We start from the raw sequence: 17,582 nt of genomic DNA, 5'->3' as shown, positions 1-17,582 counted from the left end.
CTGTCCATATTCCAATAGTATCCAGGTATAAAGCAGCATTTTTAATTAGCTTAGTCTTAGCTACCGAAGCCTTATTAGTTTGTTATGCTTCTAGTAATTTTTCGTCTTGTAAATGTAACCTTAACAATCTTTGTCCTAGTTGTCCATGAAGACACCCTGAGTAAGAGAAGTCATTCTCTGTGATGGATGTTTTCCTTACGTGGTTTACTGGCTCGGATGACCTTCTTGATCATGGCTGAGATCATGTCCCGCAGTTTGTCCGTAGTGCCGAGGACACACCAGCCGTCCCGCTCGTCACAGGGCTGATCCTCATTAGCAATCTGAGCGATCACCTTTTTGATACTGGAGACACAAAAAGCTGAATCACAGACACACACTGGTGCAAATACACATTTTCTCAAGCATTGTTAGTACAATTTAGAGGTGCTTGTTCTTATTAGGGCCCCATTATGCTGTTTGAGTTTTATAGTTCAATAGGTCTAACTAAAGAAAAAAAAAACAAGGAAAGATCATTTGTATTTTTCATCAATTTATTTTGTACATGGACCCATGATTATTAAATAATACAAGTAGATACAATAGGTCCACACTGCAGCTGCACATCTGATAAACAAGGAGTTTATTCTGAGGCTGAAATGGGAAGGTTGGGTAGGACGCTGGTCCAGAAATGCACATGACGTATTCTCATCTTCTCTCTCACATAGGCTTTGTTCATATCATGATGGATCTCCACGTACTGGTGTCCAGTGCTGGTGAACTGAGGCCAAGGAGTGGGCACACTCTGACCTCCTTTGTTGGGGTCCCTGTGGATACAATTGGGAAAGTGCAAAACATTTAAGACAGTTTTAGGTTTCTACTTGAATGACTAATTCAGGTCTGTTTGAATTTCTGTGAATCTCATATGTCTTTTATCTGCAGAAATGTTACCCTGTTTTGGCGAAGTTGGTCCAATAAGCGATAATGTAGCCAGAGACGTCACGGTGGCGGGGCCAGTACCCCAGTGGTGAGGAGAAAGGCTTTCCGAAAACGTACTGCAGATCATCAGCGTGGTCGGCTCCCATCCAGCTGGGGTAGGGCCTGGCAATGCCGCCCATACGGCTGGGCTCAGAGAAGAGGTAGGAATAGGTCCGGCCGGTTCTTTGGTGAGGCAAGGAAAAAAAGGTATGTGACAATGACTACACAACAAAAAAATGCTTAGAAATCCACAAGTGCAGTTTTCAAAAGGGACAGTTGAAAATAGCACTAGAGTTTGTGAAGAGCACATTATGACTTGCTTGGAATACAAAACAATTTAACCTGTTAAGCCCCAAGCCTGTTTTTCAGGTATCAGACTCGACAATGACATTCCCAGAACAATGGACTATATCTTCACTTCTAAAAGGGGTAAATTAATAATCTTTTTTCTCAAAGCAATGATACACCTGTGAGTTGGATGTAGAAAAGTCAGAATCAATATAGAAGTTTTTTGGTAACATTTCATATTAAGGTACACAAATTAACCATCAACTAGTTGTTAATTAACATGCATATTAGCAGTATATTGGCACTTTATCAGCTATGGGGCTTCACAGGTTAAGGACTTTGGAGATTACTAGGGACATGACTAGGGACTAGGACATCAAAATTACGATGTGGAAGAAAAGGGCTTTTAAATAATATCATCCTCTGTATAAGAAGATCTTATTCTCACTTTGCGTTGGCAGCATGAAGGTAAAGGGCAGCCTGAATAGGAACCAGGAAGATAAAGTCTGTTCCGATCTCCACCACGGTTTTCTTGATGGTCTCCCAGCTGGGGTTTGAGCCCCAGTTTGAGGTGTATGTGGAATAAGCATTGTCCGCACCGGCCTTGCCCTTGTCCTTAGTGTACGCAGCCAGGAGTCTCTTCACATCCTCGCTGCAATCAGGTTAGAAAATTAGAAACATATAAAACAGTTCTAACCAAAGTATGGTATGTTGATCTGGGAACAGAATCTTTAAAGTGACCAAATGGCTTAAACTCACATAGGGGTGTTCACCAGGGGGGAGTTGATCGTAGGAACATCTAAACCAGTGAAGAGGTGTCCGTCCATGTCGTTGACTCCAGCCATGTAATCGATGTCAGCCATATTGTTGAACAATTTGGAAGGGTCATCAGGAATGAAGTCCCCGTCGATCACAGGAGAGAGGGCCAGGTTGAATACAAGGGGCTCTGACAGAGGCAGATACAATGAGACATTACCATTCAGTTGTAGTACTAACTTGTATGCCTAATACCCCTGTGGGGTTTTCTCTGGAAGTTTTTCCTTGTACGATGTGAGGGTCTAAGGACAGAGGCTGTCGTATTGTCATACTGATATTCTGTACAAACTGTGTAGACCACTGAGACAAATGTAACATGTGTGATATTGGGTTATATAAATAAACATTGATTGATTGATTGATTGATAATGAAAAGTGGAATTCCAATTTTCCATATTCTAGATCTTGTATTGTTCTGCTCATATATGGCATGTGCTTAAGTGTGTTGAAGTATGCATTTTAGAGAACATTAGGCAGGGTGAGGCCACTAACGGCCCATCCACACAGCGGCTTTGGAAAAAGCATGCTGGCGGGCGTGTCTGAAGCTCGACCAATAACCAATCACATGAATCTCCCGCCCCTGACACACAAGCAGCGGTTTGATTGGCTAGAGCTTGTACTGGCATATGATTTGATTGGCTGACACTTCCACCGAAAGCTTCAGAAGCTTCAAAAGTTGAAAATTGCTCAACTTTTGCAGCCTGAAACGCCAGGAAAGCTCTGCTCTGAAGAAGCTTCCAATGCCGCTGTGTGGACGGGCCGTAAGTGTTTGACGAAAGCTTGTTATGTTAGGGCAACACTCACTAGCCAAATTTCCATCTAAATTTAGCGCACATTCTAATCAAAACAATGCAGAAGGAGTCGGCACAACAAGATGATTTTTTCCTCTCCATTGCGCTGGTAAAAAGCACCAACGTGTCTGAACAGAAAATGTAAACTGTCTGTGGAGTGCAGCTTACGGTCAGGTGAGCTGGAAATACTGAGAGAGCCTGCCAGTGTAAGAACTGCAGGATCAGTCAACTTCAAACAGGTAGCCATTTTTTCATCGGTGGGGCAGTTTACCTTAATAGCAACCTGAGGAGAAATGTAAATCATGTTAAAAAGTGGAAACGGGCAACTTGTGGTTCAACTGTGTTGGAGCTTGACGACGGCCAACCAACATTTCTGATGTGTCAGAAATTCAACAGAACGTTCGAGAGCAGGTGAGTGGCCATTATCGGTCTACGCTGCAACCTTTACACTCCATGGCAAACAATACGGCACCAGCTTTAAATTTCAGGGAACTATTCCATATAAGAAATAAAACATGTAAGTAAAGCTTTTGTATACCTCCTCAGCAAACCTGCGGGGGTTCTTGTTGATAGCCCATGGGCAAAGGGCGACACCGCTCTGGGAGATGGCTCTCTTGAAAAGCCCTTTGTTGTGGGGACTGAGAGTCTGTGTGTAGATTAAAAAAATTAGGTTGGATACATACGAAGGAATTATTATTAAATGTACTATATATGTATTATCTATCAATCATTTCACACAATGGGGTGGACACTGACCTGGAAGTTAACACTAGCTCCACCTGCAGACTCTCCAAAGACGGTGATCCTCTCAGAGTCTCCTCCAAATGAGCGGATATTCCTGTTCACCCAGGCGATGGCGGCATGCTGGTCCCAGAGACCGTAGTTTCCTGACGAGAATCAAATGTTTCACTTAATAACGGAAGTTTAATGGTATGTTAAATTGGCAGGAATGTCAACATTTATTCAGATCTGTACAATTTGTCCCTTTTGAGAAAAAAAGCTGGCACCAACCAGGGAGGTCTGACTCTCCAGTGCTCAGGAAGCCCAAAGCTCCCACACGGTAGTTCATTGTCACCACGATAACATCTCCTCTGTCTGCAATCTCCTGCCCGTTGTACAGATAGTTTTCCAGGAAGTTAATTCCCATCGAGCCTCCAGCCAGGAAGCCTCCGCCAAAGATCCAGACCATGACGGGCAGACCGGTGGACACTAAAAGACAGGGAATATTAATGCCATTCATAGAGTAGACCTAATATGGAAGACCGTTTGTAGAGTTTTCTCAGTCTTTACCTGAGCCGCCGTGAGGAACCCAGATGTTGAGGTAAAGACAGTCCTCACTGCCTCTGGTATCAGTCATCAAAAGGTTCACCTGAATGCATCTGTTCCTGTACTCTGTGGCCTTCAGGACACCTGAGGACACACACAGTGTTAGAGCAGGGGTAGGAACATTTTACATCAGGTTCAAACTAGGGCTGAACGATTAATCGATTTTAAATCGAAATCGCGATTTGAAATGATGCGATTATCAAATCGCAAAGACTACAATAAAAATGTCTTCTTTTTTTTTTACATTTTGTACCATATGTTCCAGCCATTGTTAACCAATCAGAAGTGGCCCATGATAGAAGGTGATAGACAGATTGATCCAATCATCTGCCAAGTATTTTTGAAAGTGCCTGCCCTTTCCAAATGGCTTCCAATGGAGCTTTAGATGGTTTGGTGAAACAAACCATCTGAGTCAGGTTAGTAATGCTCCATCACATGTTTTACATCTATTTCAGGGTGAATCTTAAACTGAAGCTTGACTTTAAAGCAACCCAACGGAAGTTTCATGTAAGTTTAGTTAGCCGGAGATATGGCCGCGTTTTACAAAACACTTCCGTTGGGTCGTTTAAAAACAAATATCGCAAATCGAATCTCAATCGCAATATTTGTCTGAAAAATCGCAATTAGATTTTTTCCCAAAATGCAGCCCTAGTTCAAACACTTTATGTCTGTAGTTGGTGAACATTACTTTATATCGCACACAAAAAACATAAAATACCATGATTGGTATTTTCTTGTTTGTTTTGTCAGTCACTTCGTTGAAATGCTATTCAATTACATTATTAAAAACAAAAAAATCTCTTAATTTAGACTCAAGTTAAAGTCTTTGCTGAAACACTATCAAGATGATAATGGTATCATCATGGACTCCTCTTTCGAAGTGGGGCTCACAGGGGGCCAAGCTCAGTGTTACAGGATCACTGGCCCCTATTGGCCCCCCTTTAGAGCCACCCATGCGCAGGACAGCAACAAAGCCACATACAGTAGGATGATTTTATTTAATCTAATGCACTGCTGTAGATTAAGGGATTTTAAATAAAAACAACATTTTACATCTATTACACTAAACATACACAGAAGTAATTCTACTCCACCCACCATCCCAGCCTGGATGACGTTTTGGTTTCTCAAACCTTCCCGGGATGTCTGCAAAAGGAATCCCCCTGAAGACGTCCATGTGGCGGCGGAGGCCCAGACGGATATTCTCGCCCTGCACCTTACCTCTATCTGTGTACACCACCCCGAGCTGCAGAAATCACACACAACATTTCTTTTCTTTTCTTTAAAGTGTAACAATGAAAGTTGTCACAGATATATAATTACATTTTCTCCAATAAAATATATCTATCAGTGTTTGATGATTGAAAAATGAACAAATAAATAATCATATTTCCTAAAGAAGTATTAAGTGAAGACTTGAATACTATTAAAGAGATACTGAAAAGAGTGATAAAACACATGAAAGAATAATATAACTGACACTTACAGAGTTCGCAGAGACCATCTCCAGGAACACAGCAACAGCTACCAATATCCCAAACTTCAACATATTGATGTTGGGAACTAGGTTACCTGAGATTGCCTGCCACTTTTATAAAGGAGACCCCCTCCCCTACATGAGGCCTGACCAGAAGGAGGTTACATAACATGTAATATTGAACCGCCCTGTGTCCGAAGCATTTCTTTGATACATTTTAGCAATGACTTCAAACACTTGTTTAACTAAATCACAATGTTTTTATTGATCACACATAAACCTTTCTCTGTTTTCTATGACCTATGTAAAAGGACATTTGATTGGCTGAGCTTAACGTGGTTGTATTTTCTTATTATACATAAAGTTGTACAACCTTAGCTGCCAACATGCAAACTCCATTCATTGGACTGAGCCGAGGCGAGCCAAGAGCATGGATGTATAAAGATAGCTTATCCGCTGATTTACAGACGTCTCCAAATGTACTTTCCAAATATAAGTCAATGGGAAAAAGTGTTACATTTAAGTACCAGCGTTTGGCCACTATGAACATTTGCTCCAACGTCCGGCACACTTCCTGGGGACTTAGCAGAGAGCTGGAGCGCATGCTCTAAAAGCAAAAGGCCCCAGATGATCCGGGCACTTTCTGAATCTACAATCGCTCCATTTTGGGCTTGAGTATGAAGCGCCACTGAGCACAGAACTTGTTTAGCACTAAGACATATTCGTCACACCAGGTGACATTAAGTTATTGGGCCATGACTGAATCATCTTCGATTTCAATTTTGTTTTGTTTTCATGCACACTGTAGAACGTTTTTGTATACAAAATATAAAGTAAAAGGTGAGAGAACACAGGCCCGAGGCGACCCAGCAGAAACATTTATAAAATCGGATAAAATGTTCACTTCACACTAATCCATTACACAAAACCCCAGATTGAGACTCAACTCAAAATGGTCTTTCAGCCTAATGTCTAAAATATGGGGTTTGGTATTACAGGGCTGTAGAAAAAAAAGTCAATAAATAGCAATCTAGCACGGCTTATATTCCCCTAAAGGTTTAGTTATTCCCTTGAGTGCCACATAATAAAATTGCCAGTTTGGTCCACCTTACAATCTCTGTCGGGCCTTGCAGTTGTGTATCAGGAGGCCAGCTCTACTGAGTTGACACAGCTGTGCAACAATCCACAAACCAGCATCGTCATGGCTGTGCAAGAAGCACCTGTACAGACTGGATTTGTTAATTTATAACAGGGGGATGGCCCAATGAGAGCTCTCCCCTGCTGCCACACCGCCAACACACCCCTGTACACACTCCCCTGTACACACACCCCTGTACACACACCCTTGTACACACCTCCCACAGGATACTGTAGCACTCTCTCTGCTACTATGGGATGGAGAGAGGGGTAATAAGATCATGCCTCGTATAGCATGTAGATAAAAATGTCTTACCCATGGGCTGCGGCGGACTACGGTTCGAATCCAACTTATTCGTTTCGTCCCCTCTGAACAGGACTTTCAAAACAATCCTAAAGCAATAAAAACATTTTGCATGGAACAATCAATTTGTAACACTGGTAAATAAAGGATAGGTATGTGAAGCATGTAGCACTTTCAAGGTATTTGCTTTCACAATGTAGCGTAACTCTTATGAGAGAATTATGAATCCTTTCAGTTGTACCGTATAATCCAAAAATATAATAGAAGACAAAACCACTAGAAATACTTTCTGTTTTATTTATAATTAACTGAAAAGATAATTCAGACTTAACAACCATTACAGGAAATGACAGGTATTAACCGTCGAGATAAATGTCTTTAGTTACATGTAGTCCAGAATGTCTGTCTCCATCTCGTTTTCGCTGCCCTCCGACGGCAGAAACTCGTCGTCCTCATCCTCGTCTTCGTCATCCTTGTTGTCGTTCTCTTCCTCTGAATCAGAGCCTCTCCCCGGGGATATTGCAAGGCCTTTGTGTCTGCGTCTCTTGGGGAGTTCGGGCATTGCTGAAGGGAGAGAAATTAACCTGGGGGAAAAACACACAATCTTTCCAGTATCAGTGAACTTTGTATATTATCAGTGAACATTGGAAACAGTAGCAGGAGGATGGATATTGTTTTACAGATTCTCAGACACAACGTTTCAAATCGATGCTGGAACTTTTATAAAGCCATATGCTTTTTCAGAAAGAACCGGAAACCACGTCTGAACTTTACATATCTCCTTTATATAGTTTGTCTACATCCACTCACCTGCTTTGTTCATTGTGATGGACAGGTTGTAGTTCAGAGCGCTCCTCTTGGCTTTCACTGGCATGTCAGATAATGAATACCCTGAAGGTGTAAAGAAAATAAACAGGGCCAGATGGACATTTTTCTTAATCTTTGATGTTAAAAATGGAAAAAACATGATAACGGTGAACTGGAAAATAACCTTCTGGTAGATAACAATGAGTTCCTTTAGTTCTTACCATGCTTGGTGCTACCGCGGATCCTGAAATCCAGTAGCTGGTATTTCTTGGACTCTTTGTTCTTCCGGGGGTCATAGCCCAGCCTCACCCACAGACTCCTCCACGGCCCTGTCACCTGCAAGAGCATTCATTATAGTGATAAACTCTTATTTAAAAATACTCAAGCTTTTTTGTGAGAAGATTTAGACAAAAGGATTTGGTGAGACATAAAGCATATTACTTTAAACAACTGCTTTAATTTTGCTGCTTGTACTTTAGCTCACGCAGATGATAACAATAAAATACACAAATATTCTCATGTTTTCATCTCTGGTTTGCCGTCTATTTTGTAAATCTAGTTAACACACACTCTTATCTTCTATAAAACAAACAAACCCATATTGTAGGTTCCATACAAATTGAATTTGTTGAATATTACTAAGTATATAGTTCAATAGGTCAAACTAAAGAAAAAAAAACAAGGAAAGATCATTTGTATTTTTCATCAATTTATTTTTTACATGGACCAATGATTATTTAATAATACAGGTTTATAGGTCCACATTGCAGCTGCACATCTGATACACAAGGAGTTTATTCTGAGGCTGAAATGGGAAGGTTGGGTAGGATGCTGGTCCAGAAATGCACATGACGCATTCTCATCTTCTCTCTCACATAGGCTTTGTTCATATCATGATGGATCTCCACGTACTGGTGTCCAGTGCTGGTGAACTGAGGCCAAGGAGTGGGCACACTCTGACCTCCTTTGTTGGGGTCCCTGTGGATACAATTGGGAAAGTGCAAAACATTTAAGACAGTTTTAGGTTTCTAATTGAATGACTAATTCAGGTCTGTTTGAATTCTGTGAATCTCCTATCTCTTGTATCTGCAGAAATGTTACCCTGTTTTGGCGAAGTTGGTCCAATAAGCGATAATGTAGCCAGAGACTTTACGGTGGCGGGGCCAGTACCCCAGTGGTGAGGAGAAAGGCTTTCCAAAAACGTACTGCAGATCATCAGCGTGGTCGGCTCCCATCCAGCTGGGGTAGGGTCTGGCAATGCCGCCCATACGGCTGGGCTCAGAGAAGAGGTAGGAGTAGGTCCGGCCGGTTCTTTGGTGAGGCAAGGAAAAAAAGGTATGTGACAATGACTACACAACAAAAAAATGCTTAGAAATCCACAAGTGCAGTTTTCAAAAGGGACAGTCGAAAATAGCACTAAAGTTTGTGAAGAGCACTTGTAATACAAAACAATTTAAGGATTTTGGAGGTTACTAGGGACATGACCAGGGACTCGGAAATCAAAATTACGATGGAGAACAAAAGGGCTTTTAAATAATAGCATCCTCTGTATAAGAAGATCGTATTCTCACTTTGCGTTGGCAGCATGAAGGTAAAGGGCAGCCTGAATAGGAACCAGGAAGATGTAGTCTGTTCCGATCTCCACCACAGTTTTCTTGATGGTCTCCCAGCTGGGTTTTGAGCCCCAGTTTGAGGTGTATGTGGAATAAGCATTGTCCGCACCGGCCTTGCCCTGGTCCTTAGTGTACGCAGCCAGGAGCCTCTTCACATCCTCGCTGCAATCAGGTTAGAAAATTAGAAACATACAAAACAGTTCTAACCAAATTATGGTATATTGCTCTGGGAACAGAATCTTTAAAGTGACCAAATGGCTTAAACTCACATAGGGGTTTTCACCAGGGGGGAGTTGATCGTAGGAACATCTAAACCAGTGAAGAGGTGTCCGTCCATGTCGTTGACTCCAGCCATGTAATCGATGTCAGCCATATTGTTGAACAATTTGGAAGGGTCATCAGGAATGAAGTCCCCGTCGATCACAGGAGAGAGGGCCAGGTTGAATACAAGGGGCTCTGACAGAGGTAGATACAATGAGACATTATCATTCAGAGTACTAACTGTATGCCTAACGAAAGTGGAATTCTGATTTCCCATTTTCTAGATCTTGTATTGTTTTGCTCATATGGCATGTGCATAAGTCTGTTAAAGTATGCATTTTAGAGAACATTAGGCAGGGTGAGGCCACTAATGGCGCGTTTCCACTAATGGCCTCGCTCGGCCTCGCTCGGTTTGGTTAGGCCTTATTAGGACCGGCTCACTTTAATGCTGCGCTTCCATTACAGTTTAGGAACTGGGGCAGTTACTATAGTAACGCAGTGTAGGCGGAGCCGTGACGTCATCTTCAATGAGAGCCCCAGAAAAACAACACAGCCGTTAGCTCTTAGCACTCAGAGCTCACAGCTCTTCATATCTGTTCAGAAACTAGACGAAAGTTAAGTACAAACCACAGACTGCCTGTGTCATGGCGAATACAGTCGCTGGTTTATTTATGTCTGTATAGGCCGTTGTTGTGAGTGTGGACGGTCGGAGCATATATAACGTTAGCTTAGCCAAGCTCCATTTAGAAAACACGCATTTTAAAAGGGGTTTTCGCCTGCCGTCTGTCTGCAGACTTGTCAAAGCATTAATTCATGGTTTTTACTAACCGGTATCAGTATGTTGTTACTTCGGCATCATTTTGAAACGTGTATTACAATTAAATCACGGTCAAATATGTTCATCTTGTTGTAGTTGTAGCCCCCTTGCCAGCGATTCTCTCTCTAGTTTAGCATACTCAGCCCGACTCAGCCTGGTTGTTCCTGGCCCTAGAACCACGATTTTATGGGGTCAGAGAAACTGTGAATTAGGACCCGCTAGCCGGTACTAGGCCAAGTGGAAACGCAACCAAAAACGGGCCCCGCACAGCTCGGCACGCTTCAAGAGAGCTACCCGCTGCAGTGGAAACGCGCCATAAGTGTTTGACGACAGGTTGTTATGTTAGGGCAACACTCACTAGCCAAATTTTCCATCTAAATTTAGCGCACATTTTAATCAAAACAATGCAGAAGGAGTCGGCACAACAAGATGCTTTTTCCTCTCCATTGCTCTGGTAAAAAGCACCGACATGTCTGAACAGAAAATGTAAACTGTCTGTGGAGTGCAGCTTACGGTCAGGTGAGCTGGAAATACTGAGAGAGCCTGCCAGTGTAAGAACTGCGGGATCAGTCATCTTCAAACAGGGAGCCATTTTTTCATCGGTGGGGCAGTTGACCTTAATAGCAACCTGAGGAGAAATGTAAATCATGTTAAAAAGTGGAAACGGGAAACTTGTGGTTATGCTTCAACTGTGTTGGAGCTTGACGACGGCCAACCAACATTTCTGATGTGTCAGAAATTCAACAGAATGTTCGAGAGCAGTTGAGTGGCCATTATCGGTCTACGCTGCACCCTTTACACTCCATGGCAAACAATGCGACACCAGCTTTAAATTTCAGAAAACTATTCCAGATAAGAAATAAAACATGTAAGTAAAGCTTTTGTATACCTCCTCAGCAAACCTGCGGGGGTTCTTGTTGATAGCCCATGGGCAAAGGGCGACACCGCTCTGGGAGATGGCTCTCTTGAAAAGCCCTTTGTTGTGGGGACTGAGAGTCTGTGTGTGGATACAAAAATGTGGTTAGATACATACTAAGGCATTTTTATTAAATGTACTATATGGGCCATTTTACCAAATTGGTGCAAAGTCAGGTTGGAACAGTTTTGAAATGTTGTATGTTTTTTCCCCAAAACTTTGTCCATATATAATTTGTACCATATCTAAATTACACATATCTAGTAAAAGAACCGTACATTTTTATATCGTATTTTCAGACTGTATTGGAATGTTCTTCCTCTACCAACAATGGTCACTACCGAAACATAGTGCATACACTGTAGTAAAAAAGTATTATATTAACCTGTTAAGATTGTTTTACCTTCCCTTCTCTAAATAGTATTTTAACAAATATTTCTTGAGGGTTTTCACAATTAAATCAATGCAATTTAATTTGTAATCAAATTGCAAAGTTCAATTTATATAATTCATAAAAATCACAATGCAAACTTTCTTTGTAAAATGCATAATACTGATCATATTGATTCCAGAGTTGATGATTGTTGAAATTTAACATACATTAAACCAATTAGTATCATATCATTTTAGTTGATAATTCAATATATTTAATATTTTACAAAATATCCACTGTTTCGGTAGTGACTGCAGTATTTTTTTCTCAAGGTTGTATCATATTCCCTCAATCTTATTGCTTAATCTTAACTCATAACATGCCTTATGTTGAAGTGTGAATGTTTGAAGCTACTGACCCAGAATCAGCACTTTAGTAACAGGCTGAAATAGAGGGGGATGAGGCTAGAATCTGTTTGGTATTTTGAGCAAAACACTTCATAGACATGTTTCTTATATATCTGAGACCTATAATATATGCATAACAATAGTATAATAATGGCACGTTTCCACTGCAGGCCTCGCTCGGCCTCGCTCGGTTTGGTTAGGCCTTATTAGGCCCGGCTCACTTTAATGCTGCGCTTCCATTACAGTTTAGGAACTGGGGTAGTTACTATAGTAACGCAGTGTAGGCGGAGCCGTGACGTCATCTTCAATGAGCGCCCCAGAAAAACAACACAGCCGTTAGCTCTTAGCCAAGCCCCCAGGAAGTGCGCCGGACTCAGATGAAAATATTCGTGCTGGCCAAACGGCGGTACTACACTTCCGTTTGGTTGCCAGGCCCGGAAACACTTTTTCCCATTGACTTACATGGGGAAAGAGTGGTCTGTAAATCGTTGGATGATTTTTTTTAAACTAAATAAACTACCCAGTATGAACACTTGTATAGCCCTTATTATAAACATTCGTTCCTCAAGTTGTAAAAATGTGCTAATAACGTTATTCTGAGAGTTATTTCCCTCTGCATTATGAACGCGCATCTAACCCACGGGACCGCGCCGCCCGGCACGTTCATGTTACGTGTCCCGACCATAGAGGTCCCGACCAATCAGAGCACACTGTGCTCACAGGGAGGGTGGGGGCTGGAGCTATTGGAGCTACAACGAGCCGTTAAAGGCAGAGAGTGAAATTCAGTGAATACACGTAGTTTACAGAGATGCTGTTTGAGAAACCAATGTGAGTTGTGTTTATCTTTACCCATGGATGCACAATAAGAACGGATCCATATCGTCTTACTGCCACCCCACGGAGCTGTAATAATGGATATATTGCACATGTTTGCTGTAATTCATTATCATACTACATGGGCTGTATGATTAAATCTTGTACCGTAAATGTTGTATTAAATAAAGTTAATATTACTTATTATTATAAGTATATATATATATATATATATATAATATATATATATATATATACAGTGCAATCATTCTTTCATGCTAAATGAAGCTCTGTTGCTTGGATATCACTAGATCCTGTTACAGCGTAATATAAGTACATAACGATTGATGTCACATTAGCATAATTACTAGCTAGCCGCTAGCTGCTAACTGCCGCCTCGTTAATATCAAATCCATGATAACAACAATCCATTACCATGCTGTCATGAACGTGCGGTGCTGTTACGCGTACGCAAATTGACGTGCTTGATGTGAACGAGCATTTTGGTTAAAGTTGCGCATGCGCTATGAGCGCACATATGGGTACTTCTCAGGCATGCCGGGTAATCTGTGACGTTTCACTCTCTCAAAAGTTGGGCCATTTTATCATCATGCGCCAATGAGCAACTCTCATAGGAATGAATGGGGCCCCGCCTCCCACGCTGTATCCAGTTCTTATTATACATCCATGCTCTTAGCACTCAGAGCTTACAGCTCTTCATATCTGTTCAGAAACTAGACAAAAGTTAAACAAGTACAAACCACAGACTACCTGTGTCATGGCGAATACAGTCGCTGGTTTATTTATGTCTGTATAGGCCGTTGTTGTGAGTGTGGACGGTCGGAGCATATATAACGTTAGCTTAGCCAAGCTCCATTTAGAAAACACGCATTTTAAAAGGGGTTTTCGCCTGCCGTCTGTCTGCAGACTTGTCAAAGCATTAATTCATGGTTTTTACTAACCGGTATCAGTATGTTGTTACTTCGGCATCATTTTGAAACGTGTATTACAATTAAATCACGGTCAAATATGTTCATCTTGTTGTAGTTGTAGCCCCCTTGCCAGCGATTCTCTCTCTAGTTTAGCATACTCAGCCTGGTTGTTCCTGGCCCTAGAACCATGATTTTATGGGGCCAGAAAAACTGTGAATTAGGACCCGCTAGCCGGTACTAGGCCAAGTGGAAACGCAACCAAAAACGGGCCCTGCACGGCTCGGCACGCTTAAAGCGAGCTACCCGCTGCAGTGGAAACGCGCCATAAGAGACCTTTAAAGTAACACACTGATTTTCAGACAAAACACATTTATTTCAAAATGGTGGGATTTACCTGCTTACCATTCCATTTTGTCACTACTGAAACGATCATGTCAATTACCGAAACTTAACCATATGTTTCAGTAGTGACGATTCTAGCTCAAATTGAGCATAACTAAAGAATGCTAGCAAGTACATGGCTAGCATACACGTCTTTGAAGAGGTTTACACATATAAGAACCAAATACTTTGCATAAAACCCCGAAAAAGTTTACTTAATTGAAGATAATATGTGTTCGGTAGTGACAATTCTTAAGGTTACACGCCGATTTTCAGATTATGGAACAGATATCAAAAGTATGGGATCAAGCTACTTGTGGCTAAAAACCAGGCTCACCCATTGGACTAAAACCCCTTCTGTTTCGGTAGTGACATGAAAACTGGGAACATGATTTTTTTAGTATAGTTTTTTTATTAAAAAATTAAACCCACAATAAATCGAAATATTCCAACTTCTGTTTGAATGTTATCATAAAGATCTTCTAAATACACCATTGAACAAAATAAAAATGTTTTAAGTGTTATTTACAGAAATTGAAATTTAGATGTCAGGGTTGGGGACAGCTACTTCCCAATAGAAAGAACCCTATATATATGATGTTTTTGTATATATTAAGCTTATCACTATATAATGTAATGCCTTATGTTTAAATAGACCATAACATATTCTTAGTAAATATCTATGTCTGAATAATTGTTTTGTTAAATAGTTTTTCTTGTCGTGGGACCGCACTTTGTACTAATTCGGTAGAATGCCCCATATATGTATTATCTATCAATCATTCCACACAATGGGGTGGACACTGACCTGGAAGTTAACACTAGCTCCACCTGCAGACTCTCCAAAGACGGTGATCCTCTCAGAGTCTCCTCCAAATGAGCGGATGTTCCTGTTCACCCAGCCAATGGCGGCGTGCTGGTCCCAGAGACCGTAGTTTCCTGACGAGAATCAAATGTTTCACTTAATAACGGAAGTTTAATGGTATGTTAAATTGGCAGGAATGTCAACATTTATTGAGATCTGTACAATTTGTCACTTTTGAGAAAAAAAGCTGGCACCAACCAGGGAGGTCTGACTCTCCAGTGCTCAGGAAGCCCAAAGCTCCCACACGGTAGTTCATTGTCACCACGATAACATCTCCTCTGTCTGCAATCTCCTGCCCGTTGTACAGATAGTTTTCCAGGAAGTTAATTCCCATCGAGCCTCCAGCCAGGAAGCCTCCGCCAAAGATCCAGACCATGACGGGCAGACCGGTGGACACTAAAAGACAGGGAATATTAATGCCATTCATAGAGTAGACCTAATATGGAAGACCGTTTGTAGAGTTTTCTCAGTCTTTACCTGAGCGGCCGTGAGGAACCCAGATGTTGAGGTAAAGACAGTCCTCACTGCCTCTGGTATCAGTCATCAAAAGGTTCACCTGAATGCATCTGTTCCTGTACTCTGTGGCCTTCAGGACACCTGAGGACACACACAGTGTTAGAGCAGGGGTAGGAACATTTTAAATCAGGTTCAAGCACTTTATGTCTGTAGTTGGTAAACATTATATTGCACACAAACAACAGAAAATACCATGATTGGTATTTTCTTGTTTGATTTGTCAGTAACTTAGTTAAAATGTTATTAAATTACATTTTTAAAAATCATCATGGACTCCTCTTTCAAAGTGGGGCTCACAGGGGGCCAAGCTCAGTGTTACAGGAGTACTGGCCCCTGTTGGCCCCCCTTTAGAGCCACCCATGCGCAGGACAGCAACAAAGGATGATAGGATGATTTTATTTAATCTAATGCACTGCTGTAGATTAAGGGATTTTAAATAAACACAACATTTTACATCTATTACATTAAACATACACAGAAGTAATACTGCTCCACTCACCATCCCAGCCTGGATGACGTTTTGGTTTCTCAAATCTTCCTGGGATGTCAGCAAAAGGAATCCCCCTGAAGACGTCCATGTGGCGGCGGTAACCAAGACGGATGTTCTTGCCCTGCACCTTACCTCCATCTGTGTCCACCACCCCGAGCTGCAGAAATCACACACAACATTCCTTTAATTTATTCCTTTTTTTACAGTGAAGTGTAACAATGAAAGTTGTCACAGATATATAATTATATTTTCTCCAATAAAATATACCTATCAGTGTTTGATGATTAATGATTGAAAAAGTGAAGACTTGAATACTATTAAAGAGATACTGAAAAGAGTCAGAATATTATAATTGTGACACTTACAGAGGTCGCAGAGACCGTCTCCAGGAACACAGCAACAGCTACCAATATCCCAAGCTTCAACATCTTGATGGTTGGAACTAGGTTACCTGAGGTTGCCTGACACTTTTATAGAGACCTCCTCCCCTACATGACGCCTGATCAGAAGGAGTTACATAACATGTAATATTGAACCGCCCTGTGTCCAAAGCACTTTCTTTGATACATTTTAGTGATGACTTCAAACACTTGTTTAACTAAATCACAATTTTTTTATTGATCACACATAAACCTTTCTGTTTTCTATGACCTATGTAAAAGGATATTTGATTGGCTGAGCTTAACATGGTTGTTACTTGTTACTTGTTAGACGCTTTTATCCAAAGTGACTTACATACTCAATACTGTGGACAATCCCCACAGGAGCAATTTGGGGTGAAGAGTCTTGCCCAGGGACACGACATGCTGACTGCAGTGGGGTTTGAACCTGATCCGAACACCAACGCACTATTTCACTGTGCCACACGCCTCACGACAGTTGTTTTCTTATTACATATAAAGTTGTACAACCTTAACTGCCAACATGCAAACTCCATTCATTGGACTGAGCCGAGGCGAGCCAAGAGCATGGATGTATAACGATAACTTATCCACTGATTTGCAGACGTCTCCAAATGTACTTTCCAAATGTAACTCAATGGGAAAAAGTTTGTTTGGGCCCAATGACCTCACATACATTTAAGTACCAGCGTTTGGCCACTATGAACATTTGCTCCAACGTCCGGCACACTTCCTGGGGACGTAGCAGAGAGCTGGAGCGCATGCTCTAAAAGCAAAAGGCCCCAGATGATCCGGGCACTTTCTGAATCTAGTCGCTCCATTTTGGGCTTGAGTATGAAGCGCCACTGAGCACAGAACTTGTTTAGCACTAAGACATATTCGTCACACCAGGTGACA

The 17,582-nt window shown here is 41.5% G+C and overlaps 2 protein-coding genes across 2 annotated transcripts; both read right to left on the bottom strand.

The window, feature by feature from the left end:
- Positions 1 to 512: 512 nt before the first annotated feature.
- LOC117539974 (bile salt-activated lipase-like) lies at positions 513 to 5,756 on the bottom strand. Its single transcript, XM_034206352.1, has 10 exons — positions 5,274 to 5,756; positions 4,140 to 4,259; positions 3,861 to 4,058; positions 3,606 to 3,736; positions 3,388 to 3,495; positions 3,018 to 3,132; positions 2,002 to 2,188; positions 1,691 to 1,894; positions 928 to 1,137; positions 513 to 803 (listed from the first exon to the last, which is right to left on the bottom strand). Exons 1-10 carry the CDS (start codon positions 5,350 to 5,352, stop codon positions 620 to 622), a joined length of 1,536 nt encoding a protein of 511 aa, XP_034062243.1. The 5' UTR covers positions 5,353 to 5,756; the 3' UTR covers positions 513 to 619.
- Positions 5,757 to 8,592: 2,836 nt separating this feature from the next.
- Positions 8,593 to 16,736, bottom strand: cel.2 (carboxyl ester lipase, tandem duplicate 2). Its single transcript, XM_034206356.1, has 11 exons — positions 16,650 to 16,736; positions 16,294 to 16,441; positions 15,756 to 15,875; positions 15,477 to 15,674; positions 15,222 to 15,352; positions 11,481 to 11,588; positions 11,105 to 11,219; positions 9,783 to 9,969; positions 9,472 to 9,675; positions 9,002 to 9,211; positions 8,593 to 8,878 (listed from the first exon to the last, which is right to left on the bottom strand). The coding sequence occupies exons 1-11, from the start codon at positions 16,710 to 16,712 to the stop codon at positions 8,695 to 8,697; spliced, it is 1,668 nt and encodes a 555-aa protein (XP_034062247.1). The 5' UTR covers positions 16,713 to 16,736; the 3' UTR covers positions 8,593 to 8,694.
- Positions 16,737 to 17,582: the final 846 nt, after the last annotated feature.

The sequence above is a fragment of the Gymnodraco acuticeps genome, unplaced genomic scaffold (genome assembly GCF_902827175.1).
Source record: "Gymnodraco acuticeps unplaced genomic scaffold, fGymAcu1.1, whole genome shotgun sequence".
NCBI lineage: Eukaryota > Metazoa > Chordata > Actinopteri > Perciformes > Bathydraconidae > Gymnodraco > Gymnodraco acuticeps.
Note: the sequence above shows the minus strand (reverse complement) of the source record. Positions and strands in the feature narration are given on the sequence as shown.

Coding starts and splice junctions, on each gene's coding strand:
- cel.2 (XM_034206356.1), bottom strand. CDS start 16,712: ATGTTGAAGCTTGGGATATTGGTAGCTGTTGCTGTGTTCCTGGAGACG. Junction 11,589..15,221: donor GAGCTAGTGTTAACTTCCAG/GTCAGTGTCCAC, acceptor ATCCACACACAG/ACTCTCAGTCCCCACAACAA. Junction 8,879..9,001: donor ACCAACTTCGCCAAAACAGG/GTAACATTTCTG, acceptor TTGTATCCACAG/GGACCCCAACAAAGGAGGTC.
- LOC117539974 (XM_034206352.1), bottom strand. CDS start 5,352: ATGGACGTCTTCAGGGGGATTCCTTTTGCAGACATCCCGGGAAGGTTT. Junction 2,189..3,017: donor TATTTCCAGCTCACCTGACC/GTAAGCTGCACT, acceptor TGCCTCTGTCAG/AGCCCCTTGTATTCAACCTG. Junction 804..927: donor ACCAACTTCGCCAAAACAGG/GTAACATTTCTG, acceptor TTGTATCCACAG/GGACCCCAACAAAGGAGGTC.